General features: G+C 40.6%; 2 protein-coding genes across 3 annotated transcripts; one reads left to right on the top strand and one right to left on the bottom strand.

The window, feature by feature from the left end:
- The first annotated feature begins 116 nt into the window (after nt 1-116).
- On the top strand, nt 117-6,798 carry fsd2 (fibronectin type III and SPRY domain containing 2). Of its 2 annotated transcripts, none has more exons than XM_080884089.1 (13): nt 117-419; nt 513-724; nt 974-1,069; nt 1,298-1,531; nt 1,694-1,716; nt 2,615-2,736; nt 2,991-3,155; nt 3,291-3,425; nt 3,574-3,727; nt 4,413-4,546; nt 4,875-5,007; nt 5,085-5,261; nt 6,172-6,798. In XM_080884089.1, the coding sequence occupies exons 2-13, from the start codon at nt 542-544 to the stop codon at nt 6,419-6,421; spliced, it is 1,806 nt and encodes a 601-aa protein (XP_080740215.1). In that variant the 5' UTR covers nt 117-419; nt 513-541; the 3' UTR covers nt 6,422-6,798. The 2 variants fall into 2 exon arrangements, with proteins under 2 accessions (XP_080740215.1, XP_080740214.1); XM_080884088.1 differs by having other exon boundaries at nt 487-724.
- Nucleotides 6,799-6,936: 138 nt separating this feature from the next.
- On the bottom strand, nt 6,937-17,506 carry LOC308397868 (KH homology domain-containing protein 4-like). Its single transcript, XM_080884091.1, has 14 exons — nt 17,342-17,506; nt 16,141-16,405; nt 15,924-16,043; nt 15,712-15,788; nt 15,443-15,495; nt 15,110-15,315; nt 14,365-14,573; nt 13,772-13,832; nt 13,449-13,506; nt 12,989-13,224; nt 12,601-12,705; nt 8,327-8,412; nt 8,128-8,246; nt 6,937-7,654 (listed from the first exon to the last, which is right to left on the bottom strand). The coding sequence occupies exons 1-14, from the start codon at nt 17,368-17,370 to the stop codon at nt 7,524-7,526; spliced, it is 1,755 nt and encodes a 584-aa protein (XP_080740217.1). The 5' UTR covers nt 17,371-17,506; the 3' UTR covers nt 6,937-7,523.
- Nucleotides 17,507-17,915: the final 409 nt, after the last annotated feature.

Below are 17,915 nucleotides of genomic sequence, written 5' to 3'. Positions count from 1 at the left end.
CTAGACTGGGTCACTAAGAGCAGGCGTGTCCCATTACAGAAATGTCTAATCCAATGCGTTTGATATGTCTTAAACTAAAGTTTACGAGGAACCTTGAATGCACCATAAGCCTCTGGTACTGCCTTTAACTTTGACCTTTAAATCACATGTTCGGGGATTTCCAAATCCTAAAAATTAAAGCATTTAACTTTTAGTTGTTGTTCCTTTACAATGTCAGCATATCTCAGACCTCTGCAGACTTTCGACCACGTTTAATGAATCTATTTCATTAATAACGAACTTCCTGTGTAGATGTTTGGCATGCCTGTGAAATGTGAGCAAACACAGTCCCATCTATTTCTGTCACTGCTGTCCTGCCGGATACTGCTGCTGGCCTGAAAAGGCTGTCTAAGAACCAAACGGCTCCCTTAAATTTTCAGGTAAATTTGTTATCAGCTGCTTGCTCACTATAGCAGTTCTGCTTTGTTAAATTCTCCTCCGATGCAGTTTCAGGACACTAACAGATACTTAAGCCTCAGTCCTCGCCTGAGTCCTTGTCATCATGGACTTGTATGAGATCAGAGGAGGCAGGCTGGGTGTAATTGCAGAGGAAGCCGAGCTCCAGGAGTTAAGCAGAGAGTCTACTGCTATGGAGACCTACAATGTAGGCTCACCTCCATCTCCCACTGCAGCAGAAGATGGAAGTGATGGTGAGGAGGATGCTTTTAAGGAGGGAGAAACTGAGGTGAGGACACTAACTAACTACCTATGTTCAGCCACAGTCGTCTCATTGCATTTAATCACTTCTCTGAGAGAATGCCAACACAATACAGAAGAGTAAAATAAATAGCTGAGTGAGGGGAAACATCTGATTAAGATACACTCATAGTAAACAGCAACATAAACTCTTAACTGTTACCCCTCATTGTAGTCTGTGTTGCAGGTTTGAATTAAATGTGAAAAGAGCTCAAGCTTGCGTTATGACTGCTTTCAGGGGGAGATCATCTTGATTCGCGATCAGCTGCAAGAGAAGGTTGCAGAGATGGAGAGCTTTGCTGGTCATCTGGAAGAGATCTTCCTTACAGTGGAGGTACTACTCAAACGTCTAGTCTGATCTCCTTTGTTTTGACATAACTTTACTGTTTTATTATCATATGAATATGCAGAGATGCTTTTTTCCTTTTTTTTTTTACTCATAGACAGTAATAAAGTCATCACAAGCCCATTTTATTACATCAAATTGTTGTTTTTTTAATTTGTTCTTTCCTGTAAAACAAATGTGTTACACTCTAACTCTCTCATATTATTGCACGTACAGGAGAATTTTGGCCGTCAAGAGCAGCACTTGGAGCAGCACTACAATGACGTGCTGCAGACACTGTCTCAGCGACAGGATGAGAGCGCGGCAAGGTTGGAGGAGGAGAAGAAGAGTAAGCTGGAAGCCCTGTACGGTCAGCTGCTGGCCTGTGGTCAGGCACTCGATGCCTCCAAGGAGCTCATCGAGACAGCGCAGGAGGTCTACCGCAGCCAGGACAAGAGGCTTCTTTTGAAGGTGATAAATGACTCCACTGGATCATATTTGCAGATGGCCCCAAAAATAAATAAATAAATAAAACATGGCCAGCTAATGCAATTGTGGATATGAAGCATTGATTAGCATTTATTCATTTATTTATTTTGCTATTGAAATTACTTCTTTGGATTTTATTGACAGACAGTTATGCCCACAATTAAAAGGTAAGCATGAGGCTGCACAGTGAGTCTGCACAGTGTGACACTGCAGGTGTGATATTAAGAGATCGAGCATCAATAACATGTGAGATTTGTCTTCCCTTTAGTTTCAGACTTTAGTTTTATTTAACTTGATATATTTTAAAATCCCAGTTGAAGGTCCACTTACTGAACTTAGCAAATAAAAACAAAAAAAGAACCTTGAACCTAGCACAAAAAGTAAAGAAATTTGTATTTGGTCAATTATTTTATTTATTTATTTATTTTTGTAAGGTTGCTTCCTGCCAATAGACCTATACGTTGGAAAGCCTGTTTATTTCCCCTTAAATGTAGCCACATTTATTAGGGAAAATGCATTTGTGGGCTGAGCAGCAGAGTTGAGTATGTGGGTCGCGCCCGTGAAACACTTGCCAAATTTCCTCTTCCAATACCAGTCAGCTTATTCTGCTACTGACTCTTGTTTGGTGTAGTTTATTGGACTGGATGATTAAAGTCTGAAGAAACAATTTATTCATTTAACAAACAGGGCCCTGAGTAGCACGTGGAAGATCCACACACAGCCACAACAGTCTGGCACCTCCTCCTCATGCTGGTCACCAGCTTGGTCACACGCTGCTGTGGGACGGCATCTCAATATGGTTGTGTTGGCTGACTTGCGACAAATGCTGTTAAACGGACAATATGTCTTGTTTCTTCAGACTTCAATCATTCATATTCATTCATGGGCACAACCCACAGACACAACTCTGCTGAACAAACTCCATCCACTGTACAAAACATGCTTGCATGCTTGATGAAAAGCACGTAAAGTATTTATTTTATGGTCAAATTTTGAACATTAGCCTGATAACGCACTGCACGTTTTTTTAAAATCAGGGCTTTTTTTTGTTCTGTACCACACTAGAATCGAGGAGTTTGCCAAAGACGAGGTTGACCTCACGCTGTCTACATGTCTTGAATTCAACACACCGCTCGCTGACCTGTCGGATGTCAAAACCATGATGGACTCGATCAACGTTGTTCCAGGTCTGAATCTACAAATCGCCTCCTCTGGTTCACTTTCCGCCTCCTTCTCTGTCACTTGAAAAATACAAATCTAGCAACACGCCGTGTCTTGCGTCACTGAAAATGAGAATCCTAATAATAGGAATCACACAGAGGTGTCAGTGTTGAGCTTCAACCAGAACAGAGCTGTCTTAACATTTAGATTTTTGTACTTTAAAAAGACTTCTTGATAACTGTGCTGAATTTACAGTGAATCTCTATCAAACAACCCCCAGCTCCATCTGCCCCAGTAATCAATCCCCAGATGCCCAACTCTGCCACTCAGACATCCCTGCGCGTGTGCTGGAGCTTGTTCTCTGATGACACAGTGGAGTACTACGAGCTTTACTACAGGCCGGTGCTGGAGGATACACCAGCAGACAGCACCTTCACACCGCAGGGTATAAACCAGAGACGCTCCCTGCAGATGTGCACTGCATGATAATGTCACCATCTGCTGCTCAACTTGTATCTACTGATCTCCCTGAAAATATTGCGATCTAAAGGTGTGCTCATCTTTTTGTTTTTTATTTAAGTGAGCAAGGTAACGTTGAAGGAGACGCACTGCACTGTTGCAGATTTGCTGCCCAATGCTCAGTACGAGCTCTGGGTGACGGCTACCAATACCACAGGCATCAGCCCAGCCAGCGAGAAGGCCTTATACATGACGGGTAACAAATGCCACTCTCCAACTACGTGAGGAGTTCTTAAACTTGTGGCAGTTTAAAATAATAATAGTTCTGCCACTTTCCTCAGCTTTGCAATCACTCCAAAGTGGTGTGTTGGTGGGAATAAAAGTCTAAATCCTCTCTCCCCTAGTGCCATCACCTCCAGTGATTAAGCAGAGGGAGTGCAGTAGCTGTCCAGAGGCTGCTCTGATCCGCTGGGAGTCAGGAAACACCAACCCCGTAGACTCCTACACGGTGGAGCTCAGGGAGATGGGTGCAGACGGCACAGAGAGCAGCATTACCGAGTAAGAGGTGTTATTAACGAGACCGATTTGGCAAGCTCAAAATTTAACCGTGCCCTCTCCTTGAAATCTGTCACTTTGAAAAGGCCACGCCTAGAGTTAAAGTTAAAATAGCTCGGTAAAAATAGAAGCGCTTGGCTGGAAACGCAGAGCTTCAAAGACGCAGTACTCCGTGATATTAGGCTCCACTGGCTTTTTCCTTTGATAAGGCTTTTGCTTCAAAATAAACAAGCTGGTGTTAGTGCTTGCCTGGGAAGTTTTGTTTTTTTGAGGTCCCATGGATATAGAGCTACTGAATCAAGATGCACTCTGTCCTAGAAAATCTATTCTTAGCTTCAGCCCTTGCAGTGCTGTTGGCCTCAGCTAGAATGCTGTGCCCACATTTGGGGTCATTTTCATTTCTTATCCAGTCGCTCTGGAGAACACTTTAAACATTTATCTGTGCAGTAAACTCTTTTATTATGATTTTTTTTTTCAAGCTAGACTTAAATTAAAGAAAATGTTCAATTATGAGTATATACAAATATAAGTTTCTGTTTAACCACCAGAATTTCAAGGTGATCTTTCAGTGATTTATGTTTTGGTAACCATACACAATAAAATACAGTTCACAAAGTGATCAGTGTTCTGCATTTACTATATATTTAAAGGAAGACGCGTGACCCTCATGTCTCAATTACAACCCCAGGTCTATTGTAGCAGTGCCCACCTGTCAGTGTCTGATCCAGCTGCAGCCAGGACAACGTTACCTCATCTCTGTGAGAGCGGTCAACATCGGAGGGCCCAGTGACAGGAGTGAACCAATTTCTATCACCACGACAGGTGAGAAACAATTGGGATCAGCGTTTTCATTATGTTTTTGGCTCACTCATAGGCGGTATGGACCTTATCGTTTAAAGCAGAACAGTTATGTCTGTTTGTAACTTTAAGCATCTACTTGTTGATCATCCCCATCATGTTTGAGACTCCTTTCGCTTAGAAAGAGCATATAAGTTTATTTATTGTTAGCCTTGTTTAAACAGAGGTTGCACGATTAGAATAAATCAATCTGATGTCCTGTGTTTAAGCCGTAGCTTAAATAAATATACCTTCTTACTACATACATGGATTCAGGCAGTCTTTGCAATCAAACACCCATTTACCTGTGCAGGTACGTTTTTCTATCTCCTGGAGGACACTGCCCATCCTTGCCTGTCCATCTCTGAAGATGGCTTCACAATCTTTTATGGAGATGAAGAACTTCCCATAAGTGCCATGGCCTTAGATGACAACACCTTTACCAGGTGCGAATAATGGGAACCTTGACTTATAAAGATGACTCTATACACTTGCAGATGTTTAAATGTCAGTGTCTTTACAGATGTGTAGCTGTCCTTGGGGATCTGATTCCAGTGCGAGGAAGGCATTACTGGGAAGTTGAGGTGGATGATGGGACAGAGTTCCGGATCGGAGTTGCTTATGAGGACACAGAGAGGAACTCGTATCTTGGGGCCAACAGTACCTCGTGGTGTATGAGACACATCCTGAGTCCATCCAGGTAGCAGTCAGTACCAGCCAGGGTTCTTTCATCAGCTTCACTGCTGAACACCCTGTGATGTCCTGTCAGTACTCTTTACACATTAGTACTCCTCCAAAATAACTGCACACCAGGGATCCTATAGGTAAACTATGCCTGTGAACAACGGTTTAGCAAATATACAAAAGCACAACTGCTGAACCGCAAAATACTTGTATCCGATTGCTGTAACAAAGTCCCCATATATTTCATCTTAATCATCTCAGTTTGAACAGCGTCTGCGTGTTTTCAAGACAAGTGCTGTAGTAGCTTTGGTTTTCTGCTCAGTCATTTTTCTTAAATATACTTGTTCCCTGAAAAGAAGCAGACATTTTCACAGGACTCCACAGACCTAATAGATGCAGACTTTTCCACCAATCTGATAGCAGAATTAACATGCGGATCCTCTGAGGGCCTACTATTGCAGTTCTCAGAAACTGGGCCAAGACTTTATTTTTAGCATTCAGAAATTTTCCCTTTCCTAAGCAAAAAAAAAAAAAAAAAGTGCATCCGTTCTGTGTGAAACTAAGCCCATTGAAGGGAGAAAAGCCCACAGCTGAATATCTGTTACTTTATAATAGTTTCTATGGCAACTCTTCTTGGAACAAAGCAGGACAGATGAATTATCACATTTAGCGAGTCATTCGCAGCAGCATATCACATGAGCCCTGAATATGGCTCCCATTGTGGACATCTTCTTGTTGATTCTGCCTACGCACAATTTAACAAGCACATTTTTCATTTTCTTTAAGCTGCAGCCATTTGAAATCCTGCTGTTGGCTCATTATTCAGCATCTGCTTTCCTAATGGCTGACAGAGCGGGAAAATCATCAACAGTATGAATAAAATTGCTTTTTGACACACTCAATAATAATGCTTCTCCCTTTGTTAGGCATAAATACGAGTTTCTGCACAACGGCTGGAGTCCTGACTTGAGGATCACTGTGAACCCCGTACGGATTGGAGTGGCACTCGACTACGACAGAGGGACTCTGTCTTTCTTTAACGTAAATCTGGAACAACATCTGCACACCTTCCACTGTCACTTCCAAAATTACGTCCACCCCTGCTTTAGCCTGGACAACCCGGGAGCGCTTACTGTACACAACAGCATAGAAGCTCCTGAATACACATTCATCTGACATCAGAAGTATCAAGAAGAAATAAAAACCCAGGCAACAAGGACAAAACAATTATCGACTTTAATACTTACCAAAGAGCTCGGTGACATCGAACAAAACCAATGTTTGTAACATCATTCTCCATTAAAAACTGAACTTTCTCACTAAAGACAACACACTGCTTTCAAATGTTTTTATTATAGTATTCCATGGGAACAGGCATACACCATTTTCCAAGATAAGAAAAGGTTTCACTAAATTGTACAATATTTAAACCACCTGTGACTGCAGCAGACTTGAGTGTTTAAGTCCAAAGGGGGAAATAAGGAGCTGTCTTTTCTTTGCGCTCCCACCAAAAAAAAAAAAAAAAAAAAAAAAAAAATGCATTTGAGAAAAAAAATGAAAGGGGGAAAAAAACCAATTGAAATTATAATACAACTATATTCACATATGTAGAAGGAAAGTCCACCCAGAATACTTCCACACACTGTATAAAGTGGCTAATGATGATGTGTTTGAATTTGCAATCAGATCACTATTTCATAAAAAAATAAAATGAAAATAAAAAACCCACAAATGTAGCCCAAAGAGGTGTGACATTTTAACATAAATCCACACTGACGCTGAAATAGTTCGCATCTAGACTTCTATATTTACATTTTCTACATAGGCAGCAGAAAGTTTGAATACGCCCCCCCCTTACTTTACTCCCCCCCAAAAAAACCTATTTCCACATGTGTCCTTTTTTTAAAAGCATGTTACGAATGCTGTATGAAGACCGATGGGCTTTGAAGGTTGGCTACCTGATCTAAAAGGTATGTCAATAGTAAAAGGGGTACACAAACTTTCAAAGAACTGTCTCCAAGATCCTGACAGAGCTTAAAATTAAAAATGCATCTGTTCTGAAAAACGGAAGAATAAAAAGGACTCTCCCCTGCTTTGTGCGAAGGCAGTTGTCAGCAAATATATTTGTCTTTGTAGTAAATGTGGTGTAACATGCCAGAACAGTGTATGATACAAGGGTGGACTTTTCCTTTGATGCGGTTTGAGTTTGTGAAACTTGCTGATCTACTGAATGTGGTCTATGAATGTCCTGGACAGTGGGGATGGGACGGGGCAGAGGTTATGAGTTATCTGTCTTACTGCTACGGCTCCTCTCCTCCTCTTCATCGGAGGAATCCCCTCCATAGGGCACTAACCCTGATGTATCACTGAACACTTTAGGCTTCTTCTCGCACACCTCGTCTTGAACACCTGCAAGAGCACAATAAAGGAAAAAAAGAAAAATGGAGAGAGAGAGAGAGAAGTAGAAGAAAGGTGGGAGATATGAGCAAGAGAAAAAGAGAAAAGAGAAGGGGAGTAGACAAAGCAGGAGAAGAAAACAAAAAGGAAACCCATTGAGGAGCCCCATATTAGCGGTGGTTTTTGAGTTCGTTTGATCCACAGCCAGGGGGAGGGAAGATATCAAATGAAACGGCAGCAGATCACACATCCATAACAGGCAGGTCCAGGGACACATGTTGAGAGAGAAAACAAGGGAAAGACAAAAAACATATACAAGAAGAGCATGTTAGTGAGTTTCACCAGCGGAAGGTTTCACACAGGTCTCCACTCCTCCCCCATTGCTCCACGGGGGGGAGATGCCATTTCATGTAACAGACAACACCACAGAAGAAATATCTGAGTACTCAGGCTCTCAGAGTATTAGGAAATAAAGAACAGCATACCCAATGACGCGGTGCTGCTGGGCAGACTCGCTGGATCATCCGTCACGGCATCTCTTGGCCTTTTGCGTGCAACAGCGGCGGGAGCCACGCAGGGAGGTGGCGGGGGAGGCATCAGAAACCTGAACAGAGAAAAATATGAATATCTACGCTACACAAGACTCATGAAGAACAAGGGAAAAACAATGATCTATGAGCAGACCTTTCTACTTCTTTCTCCTCGCCAACACTGGGTGCAGGAAGGGTGGACTCCTGATGAGTTGGACCCTCTGGAGAGATGGCGTAGGGCTAAAAAGACAGAACATTCAAGCCTTTTTACAAACTTTCAAAAGAAAAAGCTTGTCTCAAAAGAAAATTATTTTAGCATGTGAAAACCTTGGAAGACACTCAGAGCTTCCCATTTGCTTCAAGTTATTTTGATACTCAGCTAAGGCTGCAACAAGATCCAGCAAGTTTGCTCACTTACAAAGAAATGAACAGTTGCTAATTTTTATGGTAGTTCCAATGTAATGGAGAGAAACCAGGAAAAAAAAAACTATTCAATTTTTCAAGTTATAGACTATCCCATAAAACCCGGATCCCACAGATAGGCTGTGTGGCACAGAGATGACAAATAATTACTCCTGATCTCATTCAACTCATTATGTGTATCAAGCAAACCTGTCCAGTTACTTCAATTTAAACCTGTCCACCATCATGAGCAAGACCAAACAACAGTGCAAACATGGTGACAAACTACAAAGACACATCTTACTACTGTCAAACTATACTTTGAGATCAAATATTCATTTCACTCATCTACATGTAAATCATTTCAGAACTTTTATGCAGTTTCTAAGTAAGCCAGCTAACAAATTCAAGCAGGGGATCAAATTAATATTTCCCCCGCTGTATAACACAGACCTCTTGCATGGACTAAGGCATTAAAATCTTTAATATTCTATTTTAAAATATCTGAATTTAAAGGCAGATCTATAGTAGGGAGCAACTAGAGAGAAATCTGCTTATAAATTACAACCCAAAGTGCTTTTGATGGGAGATAATAGGCACTACAGCTTCAATAAAGTTTGTTTTTGAACTGAGCACTGATAAAACATGATCAGATTTTCATCCAAGCCAAAGTTGTGGCCAAATGCAATCAAACAAAAACAAAAAACCCCCAAAACAAACCTGTTGTACTTTTCACATCTTTACTGAACAGTAATCTAAGGTTATCTTCCTAATTGGAACATGTTGTTAGTACAATACAATTTTATTTATATAGCACATTTAAAAACCCGAAGGCACACCAAAGTGCTTCACAGTAATATGGAGAGTCAGCATAAGTCAATAACAGGGTACAAATCGGGCACAAGCACAGGCAGCATAGAGGCACTAACAGACCAGAAGAGTTAGATAAATACAAAATCTGCTAAGAAGACAAAAACAGCAGTAAAATTAATAATAAAATAATAAATTTAATAAAACTTAAAAGATTTAAAAGTGTAAAATTTAAAAGATTTAAAAGGGTATTAACTGGTCAGGAAAGCCAAGTCAAATAGATATGCTTTTAATCTTGATTTAAAGGATTGGATAGAGTCCATGGCTCGAATAGAAGCAGGGAGGCTATTCCAAAGGTTTTGTTCAGCTGAAGCAAAGGCATGATCGCCTATGGTCTTCAGTCTAAACTTAGGTTGGGCCAGGAGTAATTGACCTGATGATCTTAATGCACGACAAGGAGTGTACAGATTGAGGAGGTCAGTGAGGTAGCCGGGCGCAATGTTATTCAGGATTTTAAAAGTGAGTAGCAAGATTTTAAGCTCAATGCGATATTTGATTGGTAAGCAGTGTAGATCAACAAGACCCGGAGTAATAGGGTCAAATTTTCTAGTTCCAGTAAGAAGGCGAGCCGCAGCATTCTGAACGAGTCGCAGCCTTTGAAGAGAGAACAGTAGAGAGAATTACAGTAATCTAACCTGGAGGTCACAAAAGCGTGGATAAGTTTTTCCAGGTCCCTGTGTGGTATATAATGCTTAGCTTTAGAAATCTGGCGCAGTTGGAAAAAAAACAAAACAAAAAAAAACAAAAACAGATTTAACTACAGATGATACTTGCTTATCAAGCTTAAAGGAGCTATCCAAATAGACACCCAGGTTACGCATAGAATCAGAGAGACAGTTAGCTAGGGGCCCCAGCAGGGCAACAAGCTGGTCTCAAGGAATATGGCTGTCGAACACCGTAACTTCAGTTTTTTTCTCATTTAAAATGAGAGAATTATCTGACAGCCAATCTTTAACCTCTCTCAGGCAATCGTACAGGGAGTTCAATGATGCTGACAAATCATCAGTCAGTTGACGATAGATTTGAATGTCATCAGTGTAAAAGTGATAAGAAATATTGTATTTTTCAAATATGGAGCCCAAGGGTAGCATACACAAAGAGAATAATAGAGGGCCCAATACAGACCCCTGGGGCACACCACAACAGAGAGGGGCAACAGAGGAAGAGTATCCTCCCATCACAACAGAGAAGGATCTATCTGTGAGGTAAGAATTAAACCAGTTAAGGGCAGAACCCTTGATGCCTACAACATGCTCTAGCCTCCTCAAGAGTATATTATGATCAACCATGTGAAAGGGTGAAGACAGATCCAATAAAACTAAAACGGCAGGGCGACTAGAGTCAGCAAATACAAGAAGATCATTATAGACTCTTAGAAGGGCCATTTCAGTGCTATGGTGTGGCTTAAAGTCAGACTGGTATTTGTCAGTAATATTATTTGCAACTAAGTAAGCCTGTATTTGAAGACAGACTGCTTTCTCTAAAATTTTTGATAAAAACGGAAGTTTCGAGTTTGGCCTATAATAGGACATACTTTAACTAGGGGTGCAACGATACACAAAATTCACGGTTCGGTTTGATACTTTGGTGTCACGGTTCGATATTTTTTCAATACAAAAAAAAAAAATGTTCATGCCTTTTTAATTTGTCATTTATTAAAATTATAAATATATATTTTAACTCAAAAGTACAGTTTTTAAATTTAATGTTGCTGAAACAACAAAGTAATAAAAATTTTTTTTTATCTGATCGAGAAATCACTCATCTTTGGAAAAGAGAGTTTATTACAGAGAAATGGCTCTTTCCAAAATAAAAGCTATACTATCTGCTTCTTCTGGGCTATACTCTCAGCAGCATATTAAACATATCAGGTCCCCATAAGGAGAATCATGTGCTAACAGCTGTCTAAATGACTCGGGTAAAGTTTGTAGCATGCGTGCTTGTTGTTTTTGTCTGCTTCCACTTGTCTTTGCACTAGGATGATGTCGGAGTAAATGTGCAGTCATATTCGTTGTGTTCCCCACTAGTGCTTTCAGCGTTAATCTCGTTGAAATGACGTTAACTCCACAACACCGCAAATCTCCGTTAACGAGCTACCGTGGATCGCCCCGTGCATGGGGCTGGACGGCCAACACGTTAACGAGCTAACTGCGCTAACACACTAGTTCCCACCATGTAATTGAGCATTGCGTGGCACATACAACATACTGTTTTACTTTTGTCCATGACGTGCTGACCTTCAGGGTCATACGTCACATGAAAACCAAAATAGTTCCAAACGCCAGATCTGAATGAGGGTGGGGGAGGTTCAATTTGCCATGTTGCAATGACAGCTTAACTTCTGTCTCACTAGCTTGCCCTGCGCTCAGTGAATCTGCGTTCGACTACTCTGCCTAGGCTGCACTGTCGAGTGCAGATCCACTGAGCGCTCAACACAGACAGCATCGTCAGAAGTAAAGTTGATAAAATAAATGAAAAATTTTGTATTGTTCGATACATATGCGTACCGAACCGAAAGCACTGTATCGAACAGTTCAATATCGATCCGAGTATTGTTGCACCCCTAATTTTAACACACACTTTTTCCAGCATGGGCTCTAAATGATCATGCACATGTAGAGTGGAACTGCTGGTGTTTTATTAGCACAATAGTGATTGCCTATATTTCTGACACCATTGAAAATCCGAAAACACAAATAGCAATGGCAGAAGTCACAGATCCCCTCCCCGTATTAATTTTTTTTTTTTTTTTTTTTTAAATTAACACAGTGATACAGATGAAACTAATGTCTGTGATCAAAAAACACTGCTTAGCTCCGTTTGATGGCCATTTGTATTACAGACAATAACTTTCAGCTTAAACACTTGTGTAATTTGGTAAACAACTAACTGGGAAAACAGAAAGCAAAAGAGACGGTCAGTATTTATACTGAACAAACTGAAACTAATATTTTCATACAATAATTTCATGAGCTATAATTATGTGTAATTCTGTCCAATGTTGGTTGTTTAGCAGTGATGCCTGAAGCTTCTCTGTTTAAAACCAGATGGACTAATCAGCTGCAATTCAGACAGGTTTATCGGTGAGTAATGGTCATGTTAAAATGGGCAGAATTATCTATTAGTGATATGTACAGATGTTACTTTTCAGCTAACCTTTTCATCCTTAGCCCCCTCCTGGAATTGATGCTTGGGACTTCCTGAGTCAGGGGGGGTATTTAAAGATCCTTCAGGCTCCACTGTCTCACTGCTGCTTGGATCCTTGGGTAGGGCAAAACCAACACATATACATTGATGCTGCCACAGGACTTTAAGAGAACTAAAACTCCTCCTAAAGACCTCGATGACTTTCATGTCTTATTGCACTTCTAGTGTAAACTTGCACTGAAACTGGAAACTGATTAATCTATTCAGTGGTTTTAGCTATATGATGTCACAGTTTTTGATGGCTCTTCCAACAAGCAATTAAAAATGTAGCACTCTAAATCAGCTGACTAATAAATGGGAACTTTAAGTAGTGGCAGCTTTAGACTTTTATAATTACCTGAACAAGATAGGGATGCGGTTTCCTAGGACACACCGGATACTGAACCATTGCCTGAGAAGATGGAGGGTTTGTCGACAAGTTAGAATGACTTGGGGGACCATTTGCCTTACTCCAATAACCAGTGGCTCCTGGATACGCTGAATAGCCGCCAGCATACCCATTTGCTGGGTAGTTATACCAGGACCCCTGGCTAGAGTAATTGCTATTAGGTGGAAATCCATGTACTGCGTATGCTGAAATGAAAGTATAGAACCCTGAGTTAATAGCACATATCACATGGATCAATAACAGGGTGTTTTGACAACTGTGACCTACTATTTCAAGCAATTGCTGAGCCACTAAAGACGTCACGGGAGGATTAATTACCACAAGGAGAACGAAGTTAGTCAGTACCTTACATTTGGTCACCCTGTTGGAATTTGCCTGTTTAGTTACAAGACTTAAGAAGAATACTCACACTGTGTCGAGCCCGTGGCTGTGTATATCGACACCATACGTGCATGCTCAGCTCTCACCTAAAGAATGAAAGAAACATTAAAATGATGTAATGAACCAGACAAAACTGCAGCTCTATAATCAGAAAGTTTTGTGGGTAGGTGCAGAGCACTCAAAACCTATCTCTGGAGATCAGGTGGTTCACACTACCACTTTCACTTTTGGAGGTGGGTATCAGTGAAAACTATACGCTTTAGTAGCTTCACTTTCTTACACCTCCTGTAAGACTTTCATGCAATACAAATCCCCTCTGACACAAATACAGTGATAACAGTGTGTACTTACGGTTTCCAGGAGACTCTCTGTGAGTTTCTTTGCCGATTCCAATCCAGCTGCATTTGGGTGGCTGTAACAAAGGTCCATTGTTAAACAGGATGTAACAGACTTAGTAAAGGACTAAAGCCACATATTATCATTACATAGACCAACTGTGAAGCCAACACTGTGCCATAACCTTTAAAACTTGTGCTTAATACGTGCTAGCTCAACTCACTGGCAAAGAAAAAACAAAAATAAGCTGCTAGACTGTTGGAATAGCAATAGGAAAGGTAATTTACAGGATTTACGTCATTAAAACTGTTTTTCCAGTTTCTACAGAAAGTTTTGTCTTTTCAAAAAGCAGAAATCTCCTTGGATGAATTCTGTGCCTCTGGATCTCTCCCACATCAATGGTCTGAAGAGACACAACTCTGGCCTACACCTGAACCATTTAGCACATGCTGCAGATGCGCAGTGTTCATCAGGTTAGTAAAACTAGCAAAAGCCATGCAGCAAACGACCATTCATCTGCAAGCAGGGCTCTAACACTGAAACCACACAGCACATACTGAATGTGTGTATATGTCATTTAACGACTCTTCCAATTAGAATGAACATACCTGATGTAGACATAAAGAGGTTCAAAGGACTCTCGTTTCGATGCTTGTTCTATGTAGCCAGAACCTTTTCCTCTGAGGAAGACTCGAGCTCCCGTCTCTGTCTGGATGTGACTCAGGTACGAACCTGCTGGACCCTCAACCTTTTCTTTCACATTGAATGAAGGCAACGCTTGGTCCAGACCCACAAAAATCTTTGTGTGCACAAAACTCTGAAGAGAAATAAAGACATGGTTACCTTACCAATACCATGTACCTTATGGCTGTTTAGTGAAATCATGCTTGACATTAGGCAAAAGTGCTTTGTAAGCAGATGCAGTAATCCAAGGCTTTTCACTGTAGACCAGGGACGTTCTCTCTGCTCCTTAATTTTGGAGGCAGGTATCAGTGAAAGCAACATAGTCTCCACTTGCTTCACTTTCTTTACCTCCACTCCCAATAACCTAGTCTGCATAATTAATTTTATATTTCATAACCCTAACTTTATCTTAGGTTTTGAGTAATGTAGCATTGTTATACACCCAAATAAACAATCCTACTACTGTGTGTCCCTCAGTTTACTGCCTGACTACAGAATCTTTCTCACTAAGCACTGTTAGTCTTGAACCTTTGGTTACAATGTACAGCTTATCTGTCTTTGTCCAATACTTAAGGAGACATAAATAACAAAATTAAAGATCAAGTTGTTGATATTTAGGGTTTGATGAGTTCACACAAATTTGACTTTATTTTTTAATCATCTGCCTACCCCTAAATGAGGAGCTGCTGGTCGATGACCCTGGGCTGGCACTGAAGTGGTATTGGGCATCCGTGGCACAGTAGAAGGAACGACAGGTCGAGGCGGCTGAGGGTAGAGAGTGAGCGGTGGAATTACAGGCACCTGCTGTCCCCCCGAGGCTGCTGAGGTCCTCATCACATCCTCAGAGATGATCTCCTTTATCCTGATTACAGCCTCTGTTGCAAAGAAAAGTGACCAATATTTGAGCATCTGCCACATCAATTGTTACATGCTGTGACATTTGTGAATTACATTAGATGATGTCAGCCTCAGCATATTAAGCCAATAAAATGTGCTACTTACTGTTGACTTGTTCTTGGGTCTTTCCCTGAACGTGCAAATACAAAGGTCTTTGTCTAAAGGAAAGAAAATCGGTCATGGACAACATTTTACACTCTTTATCACTGCAAAACTCATTAATTCAGGTTTGTCTGTTTACTTTTATTAGATAAACTTCACTATTCTAGTAAATAATTAATGTAGATTTTCTTAAGACACAATATGCAAATGGGTGGGAAGGGGGGGGGGGTCTACTTTTGCAGAAACAAAGTATTAAGACTTGAAACACATACCCTGCTGCTATTCCCTTTTCAGTTTCTGTCATGAAATGACCTTTTGTTGAAACGATGGCTCCACTAAACTGTCGAATCTGAAAAAGGTAAAAGAAGATTTTAAAAAAGAAAAAAAAGAAAAGAAGATATTTTAAGAGACAACTTGTTTTAAAAGTTCTTAAAGTGTGACAAAAGTGTTAAATGGAACACTGCTATGGTCACTTTCCACCAACCTCCTCCTGTGTTTTGCCTTTAGTAAGAAGGTCCCTGCAGTTGAGTGGTACATCATTTATGTCGACTTCAGTGACCACCATCTCTTCTGTAACAGCTGGCACAGGCACACTTGGAGGAGTCTAAAATATATGAAATAACACAGAAAACTTAAACTCCATTAATAACGACAAAAACATACATGATACAGTTATTCAAAGCAGCTCTCTAACTGCACACCTTTGCAAGTAATGGTGGAGGAGTCAACAGCTTTCCTTTTGCCATCAACATAGCATTTATTTTAGCAGCCATTGCTGCAGCCATTTCAACTCCTCCCTGAGGAGATTTTCCTCCCGTTTCTGGTGCCTGGGAAACTGTGCTGTTTGGTCCAGAAACGACTCCTGACAATGAGATAGGGTGGGCTGCATTTTCACTGCTCTTCTGCTGCTGTATGTCTACACTCTGTTTAGGCTGGGCTGGCTTATCCCAACGGCTGGTTAGGCACCTGAAAAAAAGATATACTATAACATATAACATACTATAACTATAATACTATAACAATCCAAGTTTATCAAATTATTTATTGACAGTATTCCTATACCTAACGCTTTTTCATCTTTATTTCTTCCTAAATGTTTTCCATTATGTCTTGGGAAATACTTTGTTTTGACACGTGTTACGCAAATAAAGTTATTATTATTATTTGCCTAAAATAAATATAAACAAAAAACAACTCCGTGACGTCAAATAAAAGGGGACTAGGTATTTTAACCTAAGGACAGCCTGAGAAATACTACATGAGCACCCATATTACCACTGTCCAAACCAGTCATTGGAATTTAAAGTATCGGCACAACATTTTGTCTGTGCTATAACGATCTGTTTAGATACCGTACACTAATACATTGTGGTATCACAAGACAAATTGCCTAACACTTCGCTGATGATGCTAAACAGTAAACGTGGTGAATAGCTGTTTATTTTAGCCAATCGTATTCCGCGTTACTAGACATCTGTCATACCGGTGCATTTCAATGTTTTAACAATCTTTCGTGTGTAAAATCTGTGGATTCTGGTAACGGTAGAAGCTGTTAGCTAACATATTAGCAAATAAGACGGCGTTAGTCATTGCTAAGCTATCAGACGCCGAGAGCTAAGCTAGCTAGCTATCAAGTTACGATACGGTTTCACGAGTTTTTCCAATAAAATATAATTTTGGTGTACACTGAACACATAAGCTCAGAGTAACCCATGTATGTTGTTGAATTTTTTTTAGCGTCAAATAACACCCTGCAATCTAACTTTTACTAACAGGCCATGGTAGTGCTGGCAGTTAGCAGATTAAGCTAACAAACACTAGCTTACTGTTCGGTGAACTCTGCAGTGTGGCGTTAGCTTGTGTAACGACTACTCAGTTCTAACAAACTAAACAGACACTCACGGTGTTTGCCCCGTCATTCCTGAAGACATAGCACAACTCCACTAAATAGATAGTAAATTGATACTAGTTTTCGGATACAGTACAAAAGCTACACGGCCTTAGCCATCGGTCTTCTTTCTCTCCTGCTCCGGCGATTTCTTCTGACGACTTGTCGCAAAGTCTGACTTGGCGGAAGCGGAGCTGTCCTCGTGTTCTGGAAGAGTCTCTCTCACTTTCAGTACGCTTCATAACAAATCAAGGCTCACCTGGTTAACGTAGCGTTATGCTAGCCTGTTGATTTAAAATAAAGTAAAAGAAAAGAAACACATTAAAAAGTTTATTTTTTTCTCCCCCCAGCATCTTAAACCAAGGACAGCGCGAACACAAAGCGCTTATTTTCCCATTTTGCATGCAATCTCAGGCCGAAAGCATCAAATACAACATGTCTGTCTTTTTGTACAGTTCCGCATTTGCTCGCGTTGCGTACCTTATTGTGTCTACAAGAGAGACATTATGAAAATTTAGTGCCATATTTCTGCTGCCAATATTACCATGCACAAACCGTCCTGTCATTGTTGTGTGTATGCTTGTACCT

The sequence above is a fragment of the Rhamphochromis sp. 'chilingali' genome (assembly GCF_963969265.1).
Source record: "Rhamphochromis sp. 'chilingali' genome assembly, chromosome: 6".
NCBI lineage: Eukaryota > Metazoa > Chordata > Actinopteri > Cichliformes > Cichlidae > Rhamphochromis > Rhamphochromis sp. 'chilingali'.
This window is presented reverse-complemented; position numbering and strand designations above follow the sequence as displayed.